Genomic DNA, 23,796 nt, shown 5'->3' with positions numbered 1-23,796 from the left:
GCTAAAAAAATATACAAAACCTCAGGAAGTGTATCAGCCAAAAACCCTTTCAGAAGAGAAAAATCTATTTTAATAAAGACAGCTCCCAGCGGAGAGATGAATTAGCATTAAAAAGTTATGAATGAGGAATTTATGTCATGAACAAATTAAGTTTAATTAGCTGTGATAATTGGGATTACAAACTAAAAGGCAAACTATTAATTCTTGAAAGAAATGCATATAAAATTTTTTTTTAAAAAACTTCCAAATTTCATATTTATGACAGCATCAGTTCTAAGAGGCACCACCATTTTAGATCTAAGAAAGCACACAGTCAATTAAACATATTACTTTTTATCACAGGATTTTTATTTTATATTTGTTTAAAGAGCTTTTAAAGACTTTATCATGTAGCATTCTCTAATTACACAAAAAGGGAAACTGTAAGTTACATAAGTTAAGCAGTTTGTAAAACATCTTCCCATTTCAAGCCAGAATCTTCTGAATCACTCTCTGAGGCAGAGCTGTAGGTGTCTCCCACACACAATGTTCTCTGCGCCACTGAGAGAACTGACACTGCTGCCGCTCTTGTGAAGAGAGTTTCCCTGCTGTCTCCAGGGTTTCCTTCCAAGCTGCTGACACTCATTCTGTAAAAGTGACGTAGCATGTTCTTATCTTCCCAGGAGGTATCAACGAAAGGTTTTCAGACAACAACCAGGACTCTCATCTTCTCCTCAAATGGTCCGTAAGTGGTTTGCTGACTGAAATGTCAAGAAGTTGTAACTGCAGTTATCCAGTCATGCCAAACGCCTGCTTGTGTAAGCAAAGACAGCTCATCATCACTGCCACGGGGCAGCAGCCCTCTCAACATGTCATTGCTTAAAAGATCCCAATTTCAGAGATGCTAATGTGAAAACGTGAGTCTTAGAAGAGATGAAATACAACATAGCAGACCTGAATAAAACTCTCAGAGCTTATTAAGAAAAACTGGGAGCTGGGAGGAAACATAATACCCTAAGTTCCTCATCTTTCAGTGAAAGGAGTCAATGACTACATTTTAATTTTTGAGGTTGATACATTTATAAAGTTCTAAATTTGCTTTTAAAAATGTGAAAGTAACTATTAGTGATGAAACAGACTAGAAACATAAGTGGAATAAATCTGAAATACTACAAGAAACTTTTAGACTGGTTCAAAACATCAAACCAATACCAACTTTCTCAAAAAAAGTTACTGCGTACCAAAGGACGTGCAAAAATACACCTAATAAGTGAATAAAAACATGAAAATAACAATCGAGAGAGCACAGATCTCATTTTCTAAGTGTATGAAAACTGGAAAATACCAAAAGTATGAATAAAAACCTCAGTCACACTACCCTTGACTCAAAACAGCATAATTAGAAAATAATGATGTGATAATGCTATTATTTTAGTCTTCGGGGATTGGCCTAAGTAAGGTGTACTTATTCCAAGAAATTTCTTTACTAGTTATAAACATGTTCATTAACAAACAAGAAAGAAAATAAATGCATTTGAAGTAGATAAGATGGAAAAAGAACAAACTTTAGAAAAACATAAACTTCAATGAAGTAAAAATTAATTAGAAACTGCTCATTAACCTATTTAAAAAAAAACAATACAGAAACCACTCATACACACAATTAAAAATGAGAAAGAAAATAGAACTATAAGAGGAAATCAAAAGAATTATGAGAATGATTCATAAATTCCTATGCAAATAAATTTGAAAATCTGGATGGTTAAATTTTTCAGCAAAATATAAATGATCAAGAGTGAGCCAAGAAGAGGATGAGGAAGAAAGAGAATGTTGTGGGGGAAAAAAGTACTCTTCAAAAATGTGTCAAGCCTAGGCAATTCTATTGGTGAGTTCTTTCAAAACTGCAGAGAACGCATAAAGCTGACATTTTAAAAATCTTTCCAGGGCACCGAGGCCAATGGGAGTTGGCAGCTTGACCCACGCCACATCCGTATCGGATTGTTAGGGACATGAGTTGGTAAATCCCGGCAGGATTAAATGCATTACTGGCAATGTCAGCAGGTTTCAGTTATCTTGGCAGACAGAGGACGGTGCTTGGAGCAAGTAAAATAGGAAGTGAGGACAGAAGTTCTGCAGGTCTCTCAGGGGATTTATTGTGACTCTATTTAAGCAAAATACCACCTTCTCACTAAATTCACATTTGAATTGAAAATTTCTTGGTTTTATAGCTTTGTTTGTATTTTATTTGTAAATCTGTTTTGGTTTTCAAAAACTATGAGCAAAAAGTTTACACTTCATATTACGTTTGTGTGTATTTACATAAAAGTAGAAAAAAGGTCCATACTGAGATCTGTGAGAATTCTTTCTCCTTTAAAGGAGGGATACACATTAGTCAAGTTCAGAAAGTCTGCTCTAGGCTTTAGAGAAGGAGAACAACTCTCTTTCCTCTGAGTTTGACTTTCTCTGCCTCTTCTCCACACTAGGACAGTAAGAGTCCACAGGAAAAATCAGGACGTAAAGTCAAAGGGAAAGTTCCCAAGGACGACTTGGGCTGTGTTTGGTCCAGCCTGTTGGGCCTGTACAAGGGCAAAAGGATTCCCTGCAGCTCTACAGAGTCCAGTCCGGCTCCCAAGCTTCCTCATGAGGATTCAGAGGCAAAACGCCTTAGAGTTACAAAGTAATTCTGAGCATCTCCTCTGCACACAGACCTTGAAAATCTATGGCAGCAGGATGTAGCTGGCCAAGGATTAGGATGCTGGGTGTAAGCCATCTTTCCGTCTATAACCAACAGCCACGTCCTGCTTCCCCTCAGGATTAGGCAGACTGCTGGACAGAAGTTTGGTCCTAGGACCAATGACAGAGCTGGAACCAGATCACTGTATGCCACATTTGTGGTCCGACTAAAGGCTATTCAGAAACTATGAAGGGAGTAGATTGAGTGCACTAGTTGTAGGTCATAACTACTTAGAAGAGAATCTAAAAGTAGGATGGACCTTTATGAGTCACTTAGTTCAAGTTCTGTACCAAAGAAGGAATCTCTTCTAAAACATCCTGATGATACAATCTCTCTCTGAAAACTTCAGTGATAGAGAATTACCACTACTCTCTACTACTCTTCAGGGAGGCCTTTTCTACTGTCGAAAAGTATCACGTGGGGCCAGCCCCATGGCCTAGTGGTTAAGTACGCGTGCTCCTGCTTCAGTAGCCCTGGTTCGGTTCCCAGGTGCAGACCTATACTACTCGTTGGCAGCCATGCTGTGGTGGCGACCCACCACAAAATAGAGGAAGACTGGCACAGATGTTAGCTCAGGGAGAATCTTCCTCAAGCAAAAAGAGGAAGATTGGCAACAGATGTTAGCTCAGGGTGAAATCTCCTTCAGCAAAATAAATAAAGCAAAACAAAAACAAAAACAAAAGTATCACGTTAGGAGAGTCTTCCTTATAAAGAAAGAATAACCATCACCCCACAACTTTCACTGTAGTTTGCTTTTTTATTTATTTATTTATTTTGGAAGATTAGCCCTGAGCTAACTACTGCCAATCCTCTTTTTGCTGAGGAAGCATGGCCCTGAGCTAACAACCATGCCCATCTTCCTCTACTTTATATGTGGGACGCCTAACACAGCACGGGTTGCCAAGTGGTGCTATGTCTGCACCCAGGACCTGAACCGGTGAACCCCGGGCCACTGAGAAGCAGAACGTGTGAACTTAACCGCTGAGCCACCAGGCCGGCCCCTGTTTTTTAAGAAAAGGAAAGAAGTCTACCTTTTCTATATGACAATTGTTCTTCTGCCTGGTTATATAATTGATTCCAAGCGCACCCAAGGTGATAAGATATGGTTTCTAGACCTCTCATGTTCCCGGTACTCTCCTTTCAAAACAGAAGTGCCCACAAAGTACTCCAGTGTATCCACATCAGAACTTTACATTTCAGTTCCAGTTCTTTCTCTCTCTCACTAACCGGTGAGTTAACAAAAGTAACAAATGCTTTCCAAAAAGGAGGATGAAAAAAAGTAATTGTAAATAAGAAAATCAATTTTCATGAACTAGTAGAATCTACTGTTTCATCTGTTCTGTAAGACAAAGGTTTCGTATGCTATATTTTCTAAAAGTGAGGTCCTCCCATACCTGATTTTCCTTACCTTTAAAATAAATTGCCCTAATAATGTAATCTTCGTGTTTCACATAACTGATGGAAATGCCTATAAAGTGAACAGTTTTGGCTATCCTCAGAAGTCAAGATCTATTGAAAGAGGAAGTTTTAAATGTTGTTTTGGTTTTTGCTGCACTCCATTTTTTGAAATTAAAAGCACTCTGTATTCCACCTTACATGATAGAGTGGTAACATAAGATATAGGTTTAATAATTATTTTATTTATAAATTTCCACCAACTCTTACCAGTCATATTATTCTGGATATTACAGATGGATTCTATAACAGTATTATGTTCTTCTGTACAAAAATTAGGGGAAAGAAGAGAAAAAATGAATAGATAGCATGAGGATGACGTCTTAAAGTGCAGTGTACACATTTGCAGTGTGATACTCTGTAAGCACACAGGCCGACTAGCTAAAGCTGACTCTTGTCCAATCGCCATCCAGCTGCATGACCTTGGGCAAGTCACTTCCGTTTTCTCACTTTTAAATTACCTATCACCTGACAGAATTCTCTACCTCATGGAGTCAATTGGCTGCATGCAAAAATACCTTGAAAAAGACCATGCACTTGAAGTGTGAAATGTCATTACTGTAAAGGGCTTTATTTATTAATGGCCTTCCTCTTTGTAGAGTTATACTATTCGTATTTCAGTAAATGTCATTTGTTTGCAAAATGATCCTTTTAAAAGGAATCTTAGGCATAAATCTTACTGACAATCTGGTATGATTCTGAAGCCACTGTCTCAACTCGTAGCAACAGGATAGGACAACCATACATATAATCACCCTAAGTTCTAATTAATAACTAATAAAATGAAATGGCTTATTAGTTCTTCAAAATATAATAATCCAAGAGTAATGAGGTCAAACTGAGAAAAAAACCCAGCGCAGCTTGTGTAAGTGATTTAAAATACAAGTGATAAGTGTAGTGACTTACAACCAGTTTTCACCTAAACTAAAGCTTATTTCTGTAGAAAAACATCAAGAGACAATCACTAAAAATCAAATTCCCCATGATTTCCTAGAAATTAAATTTCTGAGATTTTGTTTCTGAAAAATTGCTTCTTTAGCAAAACATTTAGCACAGACTATCTAAACCTCAAATCAGTGTTGCAGCTAGACAGTAAGGTCCTTCCACCAAATTTTTTTGAAAGAGTCATGTTGCTTTTAATTGCAAAATGTGTATCTCCAGGGCCTCAAAATTCAAGGGACAACCTAGGTGATATTTATAACGATAAAAAGGGAAGACCTCGGCATGCAGAGTAGAACTACAAAATCACGACTATCTGGCAAACCGATCTCTATTTGTATATTTATAGGGTCCAGCTCACATGATTACTACAAGTTTTTTGGAACCTTGGAGGACGAGGAAAATCATCTGTGAATATTTCTTCCTGACTTATCAAGCACAGGACCATTAACGCAGCCTCCATGCTATTACTCCTCTGTCAGTTCCTTAGAACTTCTTAGCCTTTGGGGACTCTAAGTCTTGGACGGAACTGTTCAGGGAGTGGTTAGATATATGCAGAGAGGATTATGCTTTATAAATGTTCTTGGTTTATCGAAGTGAAAAGACAAGTATTACACATGCTGAAAACGGGAGCATAAGGTTTGTGAGAGATGCCAACTATTTGGGTACCAATTAGAAAGTATCTTCATCTGACTCAATATCACTCTTGGGTTTGGTAAGTCTTTCCAGTTCTTCTCCATCCTAAAAGGAAACACGAAATCAGTAATTAATTAAAACAAAACTAGAAATGCAGCATTTTTAATGATTACTAACAAATTATAGGTTTTATTTCATTAAACTATAATTTGGTCAAGTGAAATTAAATAAACACAAGTTCTTGAAAGTTAATTTTAGATGTACAATGAGATGGTGAAAACTTGAAACGCACCTCAGCACTTGAATTTCAAACTTATCATGAGCACAGTAAGCAGCACCCTCTGCTGGTCTTGACAGGAAATGATTAAAGATTGGAGAGAGAGGTATCAACTAGGCCTTGTTGCCTAAATTAATTTTCTTTTACCTAAGAAGTAGGGCAAGCAGTGTTATCAGACCACTAAAAAAGAACACAGGACTTTTGAATTTATACTGTGGCTGAGATCAGGGCATTTGGGACCCAAGGCTCTAATTTTTTCATCTTAAGAACCTGTTGCACCACCATTTCCGAAGTATTACCAAGGGAAGCTCTGTCATGAACTCTAACAAGAAACAGATTAATTTTCCCAAAGAGTGAAATATTCATTGTGTGAAGTATTTCATATTTTGTGTGTTCTTGAAAACTGTAAATCTAAAGCTAATAGAGGCGTCTATTTCATCTTTTATAACATATATCTTACTCCTGACTTCAATCTCCAAAAGACCATTATTAATTTCCTAATAACATGACTGATGGACCCTCCTAAAACAATTATAAGCAAACTCGCACAAAACTACTTATTCAGACTAACCGCAGAAGTATTCTTCTAGAAAATGTTCTTCTCTTACATTTAGAGATCCTTTTGAAAATCACCTTCTTAGCGAGATAAACAAGGCCTGCACTTCTGGTTCACTGTGGTTTATGAATAACTATGGGAAAATTAAGGAGCCAGGCATTCTACTTACATTTCACAAGACTTCCTAATGTTGAAGACCAACTTTTCTGACAAATGAGGCTTATTTTCCCAACTATGGTGGGTTGGAAAGAGTAATGGACTAGAAGTCAGACCTCACGGGTTTAGCACCAGTTCCTCCACTTACTGTCTGTAGACCATTTACCTCTCCAAGTCTGTTCCTTCACTTGTGATATGTGGGAGACTGGACCAGACAACCTGAGGCACCCTCCAGCTCAGTAACTCCATAATGTTCTGATACCTTTAATGCATGACATTGTTGAGACTTGGATTTATAGTTTTTCTTGACACCTGACAGCATTATCATGAGCCCTTCCTCACATAAGAAGTCCAATGAATGTTTGTTGGATGACTTTTAAAAGTCACAGAGATCTGATATGTCCTTTGATAAATCAGCACTTGTATAACCATGCTTTGAATTTGGGAAGAACAGGCAAAAAGCAGCATCCTCACAAACTTACCCCACTGGAGCGCTCCCAAAGACTGCTACTTAGATCTCGGATCCTTTCTTGCCTAGGTGCATATTCCAGACCTTGAGGCTTGCTGGCTTTATAAATAAATATGGACAGAAGAACAGATGGGGCTTCTAAGAAAAACTCCAGGGAGGGCCTGAAGTCAAAGACCAGGACGGACACTGTTGTGATGATGACAGTGGTGACCTGGGCCATCAAAACATGGAACATGTTATCCAAGAACTTCAGAATAAAGGCCACTGAGAGGCCCTGGAATGCAGTTACAAAAATAAGGGCTACTGAAAATGCATTGTGCCCATAAAAAAACCCACAGTTCTTAATCTGATCACGGTTACTGCTCTGGAGGCCCAGGGTCAGTCCATTAAAAAGAACACCAAAGAAATAGAGTTTGCTGTTCTGTATGAAGATGCTTTCAGTGAGCTGGTTCCCCTCCTTCAATATCTTTTCATTATAGATATTGGCCATTGAAGAAACAAAACACTGCACTATAATAAGCACATGGCCCAAGCCAAGACGGATGTGACTGAAAACCCTGGCTGTGGTGTTCCACTTAGCTTCAGAAAAAGTCCACTTCTTTGCTGTGCAATTGTCTTTTCTGGGACACTCACTTCTGAAAAGAAGGCAGGAATTGGATGGGCTGAAGAAGGCATCGTGATGGAATCCATGTCCTGCCAGGTTATGCTGTGAAGTTTTAGTCCCGGCGGTCAGGGCCACAATAGACAGAAACAGAATCAGGAGGGAAGCCCACTGTATCCAGGTTACATGCCTCCTGTTCAAAGATGAAAAACAAGACTTTACTACTGTTTTTCTTCCCTCCTCCCATATCAACTGTTTCTCCTGAAAACTCAGGCTCTTGAGTACTTGGTTGAATGAACTGCAGCCAGTTTTTGCTAGTGTTTCCAATTCAAGCTCAAAATCCATTGGTGCTTCTGCTCCTTAAACTTGACATTTTTATTTACTTTTATAGTAACTGTCCCGTAAGGCCATTCAGTCATTTCTCCTCACAGTAAGTTTCCTTTTAACCTGAAGGTTTAACTAAGCCCCCTTTCTACCTCCAGAGCTGATCTTTTTATCTCACTACAAAGTAAGTATTCTCAACCTGGTTCCCATGAACCAGAATGTGATGAGCTTCAGAAATCTGTGAATCCTTGCAGTGGGTGCCACATCTTCTACAGAGGTAATTCCTGGCCTTTCCCCAACCACCAGGGCACTCTTCAAAGCTCTGTCAAATTTCAAAGGTATTTATGACCCAAAAAAGATAAGGAGGAAGCTGGCTCCTGGATTAGAGCCTAATCATAAAGCATTTTACAGCAATCCACTGTTTGATAAGGCAAGGAAAAGTTATTTTTAGTGTTTCGGCCTACAAAGTCCTAACAATTCCTTATTTTGTCAAACAACAAACTTGTGAGATATAGAAGACATTATTATTATTCCATTTTGCAGATTCATTCAGTTCAATAGCCATCTCATAAGCAGCTAATATGTGCCAGGCAATCTGGGGAGATAAAAAAGACTTGATCTCCATCCTCAAGGAATTTACACTTTAACAGAGAGAGCACCACGAAACTAAATGATGACAATATAATGTGTGACAAGTGATACAGGGAACAACTGACATACACTGAAGAAGAAACACTAGAGTCTGTAAACAATCAGGTATTGCTTCAAAGAAATGACACGAGCTCAAAGATGAAAAATAAACTGGAGTTTGCCATGTGAAAAGGAAGCTGGTGACATACCTAGGCAGAAGGGAGAGTATGCAAAGGCAACGAGAATGTACAATGTTGACTAACGAAAGAGCAGCTGCTGACTCAGGCTGGGCTAGACAGAGAGGCCTCTCAGGGGAACAGAATCTTCAAGCCTGCAGATCAATTAGTCAGGCAAAGAAGAGGGACACCACGAAGAGAATAATACAAGCAATGGCAGAAGCGTAATGCAACAGGAGAGAATCAGAACTTACAAGAATTTTGGAGCATTTACTGAGCACCTACTAATGGGTTAGGCAATTCCTGTTCTCATGGAGGAAATAGTGTTCTGAGAGGTTAACTGACTTCCCTAGGTCATGCATTTATGAAAGAGCAAGGAAGGGATCTGAGCCATGGTTTTACACGTCTTCCTTCTGGACCACTGCACCACTTAAGTGTAATTCTGAGTTCCCAGCATGCACATAGAAAGATGTGTCTGATTGCACCAATGCTTCCATGGAGTTTCACGCTACGAAACTGCTACATGCACAGACCAGCCTAGATAGCAGACACCTGTGCACACTATCATATGCTTATCGCGTAGATACTTTCAAATAACCAGATCTAGCACAGAGTGATGGGGCTAGCATAGCCATGTGCCATGAGGTCAGGAACCGTGAACTAGTCACGTAAATTTCCGATGGTGCAGCTGGTATACATCAGGTGGTAGGGAGCAAAGTGAATGGAAGCAGCAAAGACAGAGATGAAGAACGGGTGCCCAATTTATAAAAATCATTATATAACCAATTACTGCATATCAACACAAACAAGGCAACGATATAATCTCTAGTTCCTTAGAAGTTTTCAATTCTCATAGCTATAGATTTTCCACTAATACTGACATTGAGAAAAAAGCATCCAAGGAAACAAAGCCTTAAACAAGCTACATAGTACCTATTGCAAATAATTACTCATTCAAGGTAATGTTCTAGGGAAGGTAAAAATTATTAAGGATTAGGCTGAAAATAGTAGATGTTTGGCCAAAAAAAACCCCAAAAACCAAAAAAAAAGCATAACAAATTATCCTGTGAGGTTAGGATCTGAACTTTTACAAATGATGACGGATTGTACATGGAAGAGTTTGCTCCTCAGTTTGGTGAATGCAACAGTAGAAATTCACTTAACTGATGTCCACGGCCCCAGGAAAACATTCACATTCATGCTCAGAGCTGAACACCTGCAGCTAGAAGGCGGCCCCACCGGCAGGCCTCTGCTCCTAGTGAACTGTCTGCTCACAGAGTCTATGTTTCTAAACGGGTTTTCACAAGGTAATCTCATTATTGGAATCAAATGTTTTAATAATTACATAAATGATAACTTACGAATGAAAGAAAAGGATTGCTATTTTTATGAAAACTAAGTTGAATGCTTAGGAAGACTAGTTAAAGGCAAATCACTCACAAGATAAAAAACTGCCTTTGAATCAGGTATAGGTGAGCTAATTTTAACATTAGAGAATGAATAATAAAAATCTAGGAGAAGCTACTTTAAAAGTATTTTTCAAGGACTTACTCTACTTTAAAGAAACTGAACCCAGAAATCACGGATGATGTATAATCAATGTAGCTTCAAGCAAGAAAGAAGCCAAAGAACTCCAATCAGCAAATTTTATACCTACTCAAGGAAAAGGCCTCAGCTCTTCATCAAAAGAATGCTGCAGAGGTGATGTCGGCATCGTGGTGGAGTGAATTGTTCCCTTCGCCACTCCCCTTTAAGTTACAACCAAGCAGACATCCACTGACCAACAAAGGACTCTGCACAGCACACCAGGACCCCTGAGAGATCCATGCATCTATACATCCGAAGGGGGGCAGACCGGCCCTCCTGGAGGCAGTGGAACTAGGAAGCACTGCTGGGTGGGAATGTAAATTGGTGTAGCCACTATGGAAAACAATATGGAGATTTCTCAGAAAATTAAAAATAGAAATACTGTATGATCCAGCTATTCCACTTCTGGGTTTTATCCAAAGAACACAGAAACACTAATTCAAAAAGATATATACACCCCTATGTTCATTGCAGCATTATTTACAATAGCCAAGACTTGGAAGCAACCTAGGTATCCCTCAACATATGAATGGATAAGGATAAAGAAGATGTGTATGTGTTTGTGAGTGTGTGTACATATATATATGGAATACTACTCAGCCATAACAGCAAACCAGTAAGGCTTTGATGCAGAACGTCTGCCATCAGTTTCCACTTTGAACCAGTGGCTATATCTCAAAGAACATATCTATACATTCACATGGGGTTTCTCTAGGAAAGAGAAGAAGACATATGGATGGTGACATTTTTCTTTTTCCCACTTTCAAATTCTTCTAAGTAATTCTTGCATTAGTCACTGGACTATTTTATTGCCACGAGCAAAAAAATCATCAAATGATTTGCAGAAAGTAGATTACTTAAATAGGGAAAAACAGACAAGCAACATACACTACCAACAACAAAAAGATCAAAGGAGAACAAAATTCAATTCACTTTAAAATGTAATAGATAACTCTTAAAAGATTCTCATAAAAGACAGTATTAGATTTATTATATTATTTTAGTTCTATGAAGAGTAGCTTCGGTGTTGATTTGTGAATCAGTCAAATTAAGACTCGCTCTGGGAGCTAAGTTAGTGCTTGAGGAAATAATAAAAATGGAGTGATTTTACCGTCTTTTTAACATAAATAACTTCCAAAGATTCAAAACAGTGAGATATCAACAACAAAGCAAACATATGTCTTAGAATCAATATTACTGTTCTGAATATTGAGGTAAAATACGTGAAAAAGTTTTGAACTTTAGTTCATAACAATGTTAATTATTATTAAAACTAGCAATAGGGGCCAGCACAGTGGCGTAGTGGTTAGCTTCTCGCACTCTGCTTTGGTGGCCTGGGGTTCACAGGTTGGGACCTACATACCACTCATCAAGCCATGCTGTGGTGACATCCTACATACCAAGTGGAAGAAAACTGGCAACAGGTGTTAGCTCAGGGCCAATCTTCCTCAACAAAAGTAAAAAAGCAGAAAACCCTAGCAATAATACAATTAATATTGCAATTAATAGTATTACAAGCAAACATTTAAAGTTTACAGTATAAATAGATTTGGATTCGGTTACACTAAGAATTAACTTTCTTAATCTGAACAGTTTAAATGCTTAAAAATTTTACAGTCATCTTTGCCCATGGTGTTGGCATGCTCAGCCGGACAGGGGCAGCTCATTTTGAGTTGGTCCCTCTGCCCCTAGGCCTGCCCACCCCAGACATCCCTCCTTTCCAGTCAAGGGAGCCACCCAAAAATGCAAAATGCTCAGAGGCTGTGGGATGCGGGCACGTATCGGCTTGGGACAAATCTATTGATGAATGGGGACAATAACTGCACCTGCCTCCTGGAGTCACTGTGGGTTAAGCTGAAAGAGTGGAGAAAGGCCCTCAGCTTGCGCTTGGCCCTGAGGAGTCCTTAGTGTTTTCCTGTCCCTGCCTGGTGAAGAACCTCCCCTGCCCTGTTGCCTACGAGCACTCAGGCCAGCACTGGGCAGGGCCTTGCTGAGTGGCCCCTCACCTCGGCCGCACAGGCATGGCTCATGCTCTGGAGTAAGTTAAAGGAAAAGCAAAGAAACAACTACAGGCACAACCAGAGCTACTGGCCAATTTTAAGTCAGGCAATACATACTTTCTATCTTCTCTTCGGTAAATTCAGTTTTAAATTGATGTAATTTTGTCATAATACTTATGTATTATATAACTTAAGCATAACACCATGTGTGCTCATAAACCGCCATTTCACAGGAAAAAAATTTACTTAAGAAAACATGTTTCTGAGACTCTTTTTTGAAACTCCCTTATTAAATAGCCTTTTATTGTGTGTCAGAGCCAATTTTTTCCTTCATGGAAGTGCATCTCTAATTTTATGACAAAAATCAACATAAAGATATTATTGCTTACATGTATTTTCTCAGAAGCCAACTTTTTATCCTACAAAGTGACTTTCATGCTGATTTTAAAGACTTCAAAATGTTTTGGAACAGCATTCTTTAAGTTGCTAGTTGAATTATTTTCACAATTCATAAATAAAATGAAGAATATGATACAAAAGCAAATTCCAGTGCACTCTAACATTTCAACTGGACGAGATGTAATCTTCATTTTTTCCCATCTCTCACATCAGCCATTAAATTAAAGTTTTCTCATGGTAGAGAAAATCTTTCAAGAATTCTATATAATTTATGTACTGAATGCATCATGTATGCAACAAATATTTACTGAGTGCCTATGTACCAAACCATTCATTCTTTTGTACACACAAATCATCGAAGAACATGCTATGACATAGCACATTGAGAAATAAGAAATTAAAAAGAGAAAGTGAATGTAAAATTAAAAAAAAAACCAATCACAACAAATAAAACAAGAAGTTAATTTTATTTTTATCATCATCATCATTACGAAAAGTTAAACTGGAGTTAAGCACCCAGATCCCATATCAGCTCAGGACACCCTGGCCTCTGCTTTGCAGCACAGCCTGTCTACTTAAAAATGTTTATTTTACTCAAAGGTCGTCCTGGAGATAGGAAAGACTGGTGATAGCTTTGGAAAAGTTTAAAAGTCTATCATTCTGATTAATTGTAATATTGACTAGATTCCTTATGCAAATCCTCTGCCAGTTAGAGCTTACATCACGTATTTATCTCAAGTAGTTTAATAAAGAATTTGCCACTCTTTACCATCTCCAAACTCCAAACAGCAAATGTATTAATCTTAGGAACTTCTTGGTTCCCTGTTAGTGTACAGAGATTATGCAAAAAAAAAAAAAAAAGCCTCATGAATTCTTTGTTGAAAACCTGGCACTAAAAATTAGAATAATAATAACCCAGGCAATTATATTGCTTTTTTGAGCTGCTAAGAAAAAACATTTCAAATATCAAATTGCAGAAGGTTTAGACAGGCTAGCACTGGAGCTGCCTTCCAGATAGGTAAACAACTCGCCCAATACATAAAGCCAGCTAGGAATCAAATCCTGGCCTTGGGACTCGGAGCGTTCGGTGCTCTGGGTATATCACCTGAAACAAGGCTGTGCCGTTCTCAAGTATGATATACGCTTTCATAACGAGTTACTTACTTCAGCACTATCCTGAATAGAAGAGCTGTTGTTATAATGCTAAAATTTGAGAAGATAACAGCCATGGCCTAGAAAGAAAAAGAAGATAGTGTTACAATCCAAACAAAGACTGACCTTAGAAATCTCCCAGCTTCGTGGTTTATCTGACAAAAAACGCTTTTTGGTCAAAAACCAGAGGGGTTATTAGGGCAGCTATTTCACTAAAGGATTAAATTCCATTTTTATTGCTTGTTGAATTTATGCAGATATGATCAAATTATTGGACAGCCTTTGAAAAATGTGTTGAAATTCAGCAAATGCCTGTGTAAATAATCTGTATGTGCAGATCTGGAAATATTTACAAACTCTAAAGGATTAGGTCTAGAAATAACGTTTACCATGCTTTTAAAATATACTTTCTCAAGCTCTCACAGTGCTTTACAGCCTTTTAATACTGCTTCTATGGGTAGAGAGAAGACACGTACTGCCAGGCCCATTTATATACTAAGAAAGCTGAGGCACAGGTTTCTAAGCATCTTTACCATTCCAGGAATGGAATCAATTTTCCTGGTTGAACCATAGTGACTCAATACCAGTGATTCCCTTCTAAACTCATGTTTGACAGCTCTTTATTCACATTGCTCTAAACACTTAGAAGGGTGTCAGCCAGATTTTTATAAAGGTTTGTTTTTGTGAATTCAGTCAGATTTCACATGAGAGTAGTACTCTGAACGTGTGTATGTATGTTCTGGCCCAGAAAGTAGGAAATTTTATCAGAGCTCCCCATAACTGGATCTGACAACATTAATAATTTTTAAAAACAAATCCTACTGATTTAGTTCACCCTGCCCTTCTCCTTGCTGTCACTTCAAGCTGATTAAACCCCAAAGATGACCAACAGTCTATTATAACCAGCAAATATGGCTAATCTGCAGCTGAATTAAAGAAATAAGAGTAAATCCAATAAAAACTAGCAAAAATTCCAAGAACACAACATTGCTGTTTTTCTATTCAATTTTTATGGGAACCACTATTTTAAGGTTTTCTCAGCGTCCTTCTCTGTAACTCCCAGTTAGGAAACAAAGTAAGAGTAGGGAAGTGGTAGGTCTGTCAGTCACCACAATGACAGGGCAAACGCACCTAACCAGGTGGCCTGGATGGCCTGATGGATTCTGAAAACTCTTTCCATGCAACAGTATAGAGCAAACAAAATACCAGAGCTGTGCCCCAAAACTTCCATGCATCGTTATTTCCAACTAGACCTGGGCACAGCAATACACAGAAAATGCCATGTAATTTATTTGGTAATATATGTGGTTGTACACAATCAGGAAGGAAGAGCAGAGCAATAAGCTGGAAGAACAGGAAATTGCAGTCTTGCTTTGGCACAGAGGATGTAGAAAAGGGATACAAATTTAGAGCTGATTTGTTGGATACCACTAAAATACAACAAATATATACTTATTGAACATGATAATTATGTCATTGGGTACAGGAATTCTCAGATCTGAAAAACAAAGTGGAAGCAAGAATTTAGGCGAGAACACATTTTAGACGGGATGAATATTACTAACAGCACAGATCACAGAGCTGAAAGGAACCTCAGGTAATCACCTGGCCCAGGCCTCTACCTTCAGGCTGGTATGGTAACATGATTCTATCTTACAGATGGGCAACTGACACTTAGAGCAGTTGGGGCTTGCTAGTTACACAGCTTCTGAACGAGGCAAAAGAATCAAACTCCTGTTTTCTCCCATACTGCTCTAGTGATCCCTTCTTTCCATCCCACGCTCAAACTGATTTGGCTATATTTAAGAGGTTTCAGATACACTAAACCAATAAAATCCTATTTATAATCAAAACGCCTGAATTTATTCTTTAAAGAAACTTAAAACACATTTTGGCAACAATGGCAACAGAAATCTTCATTTTACAGAATATTAGGGAAAAATACACACGTGACCCAAACTGAGTAATAGGTAAAAGCAGAAGGCCAAATTTTAATTCTGATTATTACTGGCTCTCTAAGCTGGCATGGAGGATGCCAAGAGAGATGAGAAATATTGCTCATATTATCAGCTATAGATAACATTTAAAGTTGGGAGGATATAATCTCCATCCTTGAAGAACTTGTTAGTTAAATGATAGGACTAACAACAACAAAAAAAATCATACAAATAGAATACATACAAACTACATTAAAGTGAGTGTAAGAAAGAGTGGTGCACTGAGTAATAATTTTCTGAGTTATTCATGGAACTCTGCTTAGAGGTCCTGGGTGCTGAGATTAATATTAGAGGTTGGTGACCATAGGATGGCTCAGAAAATAGACTGATGAAGGTTACACAAAGAGAGATGGCTCCAGATTCGCTGCCCAGGGAGCAACTCCCGCAGAACAGTCCACACAGTTTAATACAGTGATCTATAGCAGTGAGAGAATCTGGCAAGCAGATTGGTCAGTAGGCAGATGATCTGGTCAAACCTTGGGAAGGCCAGGAAGGGCACTCAGAAACTAACGACGCCAAGGAAAACGATAAAAAAAAGAGAAAGATTAGTTCTGAGATTCATTTCTCTGTGTTTTTCCAATGCTATTTTCTTTGTCATATTTACTTACAGGCTGAAGATAGGAAAGAACATAGAAGACAATCAAATTATCCAGGAAATAAAGAAAGGCAGGAACGGACCACTTCATGAAATTGGAGAACTCCTTCCAGGAAGCACATCTCAAGCTTCTACTTTGATGATCTTCTAAGGAAAGAAATACACCAGTAAACAAATGATCTTCATGAGAATCACCATACTTTTAGAGAAAGTAAATTGTGTCTGACTTCTGATACAATTCTTTAAAAGACGCTTTATGAACTTGCTTCCATAAGTGATTATTAGCCTTAAGAAATCAAAGACAATACAGGATTTCATTACTGTCTTTCTTCAATCGACCACTGTGCCTCATCACTGACAATCAGCAACACCTTAGGAATAGAGATTTTCCTAATTCCTGTTAACTTGAGATAGAAGTGTCACTTAAGGCAACTCAGGATACTTGCCGTTTTTCTTACTACTTGGAGAGCATAATGCCAAGGGAGAGATCAACAAGCTAAAATAAGCAGAAAAAAATCAAGCGTTCATGCTGGGATGTTTTTCCTCCCGGGGAGGGATCAGGAAAGGGAGATACTAGGTGAAAATTTATATACATGTCAGAGTAGAGAAAATTAACTTTTACTAATCCTAATATGAGTTAATACTCCATCTCTAGACTTCCAAAAACTTGGGAGGTACCATAACAGACAGAATACAAAGTAAAAAAGAAAAGACAGAAAATGATTTAAGCCCTATAAATAACGCATGAATTTCATGAGATTAAGAAATGTATTCCACTAACTAGAAACTGCACAGATTGAAACACTTGAGTATGAAAAGACATCTTCTTGGGCAAACCTTTAATACTCAATTCTGTTTACCTCATGTGGGGAGGCAGGTCAAAGGAGCAGAGAGCTAAGGCTCAATAAACGGGAAACTACGGTGGAGAATTAATAAATACGAAGAGCCACAAAGGCTAGATACTTCAGATGTGAGGGAGGATTAGTATCCCTATTTGACAATTAATGAAACTGGAGCTTAGAAACGTTAAAATGATCTGCCCCAGAATTCAGTCTCTCTGTATTACTGTCTCGATTGCATTATGCTGCCTCCCCTGAAGGAAATGGGGACTGTTCTGCAATATGCTACATATCAAGTCAGACAGTGGTAATTAAGAAAATCCTGAATGTGAATAAAAACTCACTGCGCGACCCACTGCAAAAACAAGTCATGAGACAGAGCAACAGACAGGAGGCTAAGAGACGTGGGCTGGAGTCCCGGCTCTGCCCCCTCCCATCAGCCTGCAGAGCACTTCCTCTTTGAGCCTGCTTCTCCAACTGTAGAATATGGCTAATCACACTTCTGTTTGCATCTTAGCGTCCTCACGTATAAAGTTAATAGGCTAGACTAAGTGATATAAAACGTTCATTCCAGTTCTAACAGTTTTTGATTCTGTGACTTTTATCAAGTATATAGTACCATTTCAAGACTCACCGTTCTTGATAACCCAGAATGACACAATTGCACAGAAAACTAGCTTTACCAGCTCCGAACACACATTGACAGTAGTTGGAAGATAATCGTATTTGTTCTCTGAAATGTAAGAGAAACGTTTCTTTACTATAAGTTTTGTTCCATTTAATGCTTATACATAGCTAGCCCTGGTGGTCTAGTGGTTAACATAAATTGTTCTCATCACCGCAGCCCAGGTTCATTTCCTGGTCAGGGAACCACATCACTCATCTGTTGGTTGTCACACTGTGGTAGCTGCATGTTGCTGTGATGCTGAAAGCTATGCCACCAGTACTTCAAATACCAGCAGGGTCACCCATGGTGGGCAGGTTTCAGTGGAGCTTTCAGACTCAGACCAGGAAGAAGGACCTGGCTACCCACTTCCGGAAAAACTGGCCATGAAAACCCTATGAATAGCAGCAGAGCACTGTCTGATATGGCACCGCAAGTTGAGAGGATGGTGCAGAAAGATTGGGCAGGGTTCCGCTCTGATTTGCACAGGGTCGCCAGAGTAGAATTGACTCAATGGCAATAACAATGATCAACACTTACATACAGTTAATAATTTACAGCTGTTTTTAAACTTAAAAGCTGGATTTTAATACTGGTTTTATTAAACTTCATCGTGTTGGCTTTGCTATTTTGCACTTTTGAATCAATTCACCTAATGTATTAGCTTTCCCTACCCCATTCAGCATTTTATTCTCCTTGAATTTGATAAACATGCCTCTCATGTTTTCATCCAAGCTGCTGGTAAATATGTTGAGGTGCCTAGGGTTATGGGCAAAGAAAGCTTTGTGGCATGGCTTAAGAGACGCCTTCTACATTGACCATTAATTACCACTCAGAGCCTGACTCATTAAAAAGCTATGAATTTACCTGGCTGAATTATTACCTAGCTCATGGTTCCTCTTGTGTGACTTGTTTGCCTTGTTAAAATGAAGGTACTCCCTGCCTGCGATGTTTCCTTAACTCAGAGCTTTCCTGTCTGCTTCACACCATCGCATGCATAGAAACAATATTTGTTTGGCACTCCGGGATAAATGGTACATCAGGGTAAAAGAAGGCCACTTGAGGCAAGAGGTAAGTGGCCCAGGGCCCTGGCTACCTCTAGGGCCAAGAGAAAATACGCTGACACATCCAAACGCATTGACAAGTTGGGAAGCTACATCCTAACTCACAAGTCAATCTAATTAGGCAGTGAGGTTTGCTGAGCACACCTTGGTCTTAGCTGTTACCTGTTTCCTAAATGCTTACAAACAACTTACTCCATATTTTTGCCAAGGACAAACATAAACTTGATTAGGTTCTATTCTGAGGAGTGCCTTTTTTCCTCCTTTTGAAAATATTTGCTTGTTTCCCTTGGTCATCATATTAAAAACCAAAACTGGCCAAGTACAGACGAAAAATGCCAACTCAACATTCTTTCTACCCAGAACACCCTTCCTCTTTTCTGTGGTTTCCCCTGACCTTCTCAACTGAAGCACAATCAATTGTTTATTCATCTCTGATCCTGTAACACTACCTATAAACCTCTGTAACAGTACTTGTCACAGTGTATTACAGTTCTTTTTCACACGTATGTCTTACCTTAGAATGTAAGCTCCTTACGAGAAAGGGATCATGTCAGTCATCTTCACAGACCCAGCAGGTAAGTGTTCTGCATGCAGTAGGCACTTAATAAACGTCTACCTGAATTCAATTATTTGCCTGTTAAACTTTCTCCATCATTCGAAGCCCAGCTAAAATGTCTCCTTCTTCGTTTTCTGAGCTTAAAGCTAGACTGAAATCACACACTGTTAACTTCCAATAATATTTTGCATTGATCTCTACTATGATACACACATGAGTGAACAAGCACACACAAGAACTGGGGTAGGGGCCTTCAGATTACAACTCTCAACCTCTTGTCACTGCTCTTTAACTCATTCTTGCTTTTATTGTTTTTCCTCATATTTCCGTCATGGGTGATCCCAAACTGTGTCTCAGCATCATGTGGGGCCTCCTTCCACTCACCTTCTACCCAGAGACACCCTCATCTACATCACATCCATCCTTACTGGGTCCCCTTTAGTCCCAAAGAAAGGGGCCACGGCCCCAGTATTCACCCATTCTCCCCTTTAAAGCCCACCCTTCTCTTCAGGGACTTTGTTCCAGTAAGTATTTTCTCTAGCTTCAGCAGATCACCATTATCTTTCGCTATATAAACTGGCTTCCTCTCCTTGGCCTATAAATATGCTTAAAACTTTCCCATCTGAAAAATAAAATATAAGATCCTACCCCTCCAACTACCACACCTTCTCCTTCTCTCCTTAAAACAGTGTCAACATTCATTATCTCCATTTTACCCACTTTCCCTTCAAGTCTTGTCCCCAAGCAATCTGGTTTCTGCAATCAACACTGTACTTAACCTACCTACTCTGAGATTAACAAATATCTCCTAATTACTAATTCCAAAAGGCATGTATTAATCCTTATCTTATAACGCTGCAATTCCCTCTCAGTCTTCAAACTCATTCTTTCTCTTCTACAAGTGACATACATTTAGTTCCCTCATCTATCAACTCCTTCTTGGAGTCCTTCTGAGCGTCAGCATGACTATGAAATCTTGGCATTCCTCAGAGTCCTGATCTTGGCTTGTTTTCTCATTCTGTGTGCTTACCCTGATTAGCCCTCTGCTCCTAGGGTTTCAAATGTCAATTTAATATTAACGTCTCCAAATCTGTACTTTGGAACATTTAATGCTCACTAAACACACCCTTATGAATAACTACCTCCTATTCATTCATTTAATTGGCATTTCCCTCACATATGTGATGTGCTAGACACTGCAGGACATTGCACTGAACAAGGGGACAGCTCCTGGCCTCATGGAAGGTATGTAGCTAAAACTGCAATCTCTCTGAACTCTATCTAACCTGCTCTTCCTCCTAAGTCTCCATCTCAGCTGAGAACATCATCAATCCACTTCTCACTCCAAACCAGAAACCTCTGAACTATCCAATATTTCATCTCCTTTTTAATCTCCACATTCAATATATTCTCCAAGTCCTATCTTTTCTATGTTTATTTCTTGAATCTACCCTTCTTCTCTATTTCTACTTCTAGAGCCTTGGTTAGTCTTCATCATCTGTGGCTTGAATTTGCAATAAGCCCCTAACTAGCTACCCTGCTTCCAGTCTCTTCCCCTTTAGTCCATCCTCCATCCAGCTATCATAAAAGTCTTTCTCATTTTACCCTCCTGTTCATAATCCTTCAAGTATTCCTTATCCCCCAGACTCTAGGCCCAGAGAATAAAGTCCCAGCTCCTCAGATGGCATATGAAGTCCTTAACTATCAGTATTACCTCCCTCTCCTCCAAGCCCTTCAGCTTTGTGCCAATTCTGAACTACATGGTCTCACAATCCATCCTGCTTTTTTATGCATCTCTTCATTTTTATAGGTTGTTGCCTCTGTTTTGAAAAGCCTGCCCATCTTGTCTTCTTGTGCATCAACCGTCACCACATCATCCTCTGCCAGACAGAATATATCACATTCTACTCTCAACAATCTCTGCACCTTTGGTGTAGAACTGCATTTATTATACTGTTATTTTCATGATGTACTTACATGTATGTTTCTCCTAATAACCTGTGAGTTCTTGAGAACAAAGTCTATGTCTTTTGCACTTTGAATCCTGTTACAAACACTTAGTCTAGTGCCTGGCAGAAAAACGTTAACTGAAGTAGAGACTTATATACACATCTGAGCCCCAAGCAGACCATTAAGGGTCATGCCGTGAAGATTTTATGTGACCTCAATAACTAGTGAGAAGTTCTCAGTACAGTTTTGTTGAATTAAATCGTTTAAATACAAATTCTTACATTAAAGAAAAACAAGATTTCTTGAGCACATATTTATAGCTAATAATCTGTACTGTCACATTGATACAGCAATTAAGATATGACCTCATAAATGCCAGGTGACCAAATATATCCTCCTGTCTCCTTCAAAATAAGTTATAATTATACATATTGCTATGGGCCCAGAAACACTGTTGTGTTGTGCTGTTGACTGAAGCAATAGTCAGATGTTATGATCTGTTCTATAAAGGGTTTGATTCTGTACTTGACTGACCCAAATTTCACTCAGCATGAAAATTTTTTCTTGCTAAGGATCAAAGGTTGAAGAATCAAATTTAAACATTCTTTATCATTCCCATGAAGCCAGTGCTTAAAGGGTATTATCACCATTTTATACACAAGGAAACCAAAAACAGGAGAGAGAATGTGTGATTAGATGGAAATGCTGCATACATATTCCAAGTCTTAACTTACCTTCATTGGCTGAATATTTTACCAGCAGGATGCGACTTGAGCTTAAAGCAATGAATACAGCCCCTAGCAGGAATGTATACATCGTTGACAGGGAGCTTAATAGGGGATGACCACAGCACTTACTTTCCATTCCACTGCTTTTTAATTGCCTTAAAGAGAAGAACAGTTCATGAGCAAACCTGCTGGCAGATTAAGCATAATGCAAATACCATTGATTTCTGAAGAAGACAAAAAGGATTTTTTAGAAGTCTGGCTATGGCTATATCAGAACCAAGAAAATTGAGAAGTAAAGAGAAGCTATGGGGAAAGGAAACGAAAGGAGTCAAAATTTGATAGGAAGGGAAATTCCAATGGCAGAAAAGGAAAGGCCAGATTAGAACTGCTGCCAAAGGCAGCAAGTGAGCCACTGACACTTTGGGACAGCAGAATTCTGCAAAAAAGCATTTCTTTAACTTTCACTCTTATTAGCAACTTAACTCTAGAAGAAGAGAATTTCAGATTTGTATTGTTCTCAGTGGCAGCTCTTCCCTAAGAAGAGGAAAAACAGCTTACTGGGAAAGATTTCCTTACAATAATGACCTAAATGGAAATACCTGCAACAATGCTGTTAATTTATACTGAACTAGTGTTAGAAATAGAAGAGAATTTAGAAATCAATGACCCTAAGGCCCTCTTTTGATGTGTTGAAGACACTACACAGTGCTCACGATTATTTTGCCGGTAAGATGCGACTTGAGCTTAAAGCAATGAATATGGCCCCTAGCAGAAATGCATATTATTCATAGTCTAGGCCGGGTAAGTAACTTGCCCAAAGCTTCTCAGTGCAGGAATAGCGCACAGGAGTGCCTGGAGGATCGGTGAGAGATGGGCTTGAAAGGCCAACACCGACTGCCGAACCGGGCAAGCGCACAGAGGCCAAAGCCACACCTCCCCTACAAGGCAGGGTTCCCTCCACCTGCAGGGAAAGCCTTCTTGTCACACATGCGCAGTGGGGCTATCTGGCGCGCCCTCCCCTCACACGCACGCGCACTCCTTTGCCCGCGGGCAGGGTTACCTCACTCCCTCCATAGAGCTTCTAAAGGAAGAGCGCACATCCTAGAGCTGAGATAGTAGCCGTCTAGCTCCGCAGTAGCAGCAGTAGTAGCTTTTAGGGTCCATAGGCGGGAAGGCTATGGGAAGGAGAGAAAAGCGAAAAAGCCTCTGTCCCGGAGCCTTCTATTCCAGAACAAAAAGCACAATAAGAACCCGACTGGGAAAGAGAGAGGGCGTGGTGCCCATTGCGCAGGCGCACTCAGTGTTACACTTCCGGAGGGAGGGGCGAAGCGGC

General features: G+C 39.2%; 1 protein-coding gene across 9 annotated transcripts; it reads right to left on the bottom strand.

The window, feature by feature from the left end:
* Positions 1 to 1,236: 1,236 nt before the first annotated feature.
* SLC35A5 (solute carrier family 35 member A5) lies at positions 1,237 to 23,661 on the bottom strand. Of its 9 annotated transcripts, none has more exons than XM_070508820.1 (8): positions 23,524 to 23,661; positions 22,470 to 22,618; positions 19,744 to 19,936; positions 18,136 to 18,234; positions 16,676 to 16,809; positions 14,083 to 14,150; positions 7,215 to 7,995; positions 1,237 to 5,848 (listed from the first exon to the last, which is right to left on the bottom strand). In XM_070508820.1, the coding sequence occupies exons 5-8, from the start codon at positions 16,751 to 16,753 to the stop codon at positions 5,780 to 5,782; spliced, it is 996 nt and encodes a 331-aa protein (XP_070364921.1). In that variant the 5' UTR covers positions 16,754 to 16,809; positions 18,136 to 18,234; positions 19,744 to 19,936; positions 22,470 to 22,618; positions 23,524 to 23,661; the 3' UTR covers positions 1,237 to 5,779. The 9 variants fall into 9 exon arrangements, with proteins under 9 accessions (XP_070364921.1, XP_070364920.1, XP_070364922.1 ...); XM_070508819.1 differs by having other exon boundaries at positions 19,744 to 19,845; XM_070508821.1 differs by having other exon boundaries at positions 16,676 to 16,806; positions 19,744 to 19,845.
* Between the last annotated feature and the right edge of the window lie 135 nt (positions 23,662 to 23,796).

This window comes from Equus asinus, chromosome 5 (assembly GCF_041296235.1).
Source record: "Equus asinus isolate D_3611 breed Donkey chromosome 5, EquAss-T2T_v2, whole genome shotgun sequence".
Classification (NCBI taxonomy): Eukaryota; Metazoa; Chordata; class Mammalia; order Perissodactyla; family Equidae; genus Equus; species Equus asinus.
This window is presented reverse-complemented; position numbering and strand designations above follow the sequence as displayed.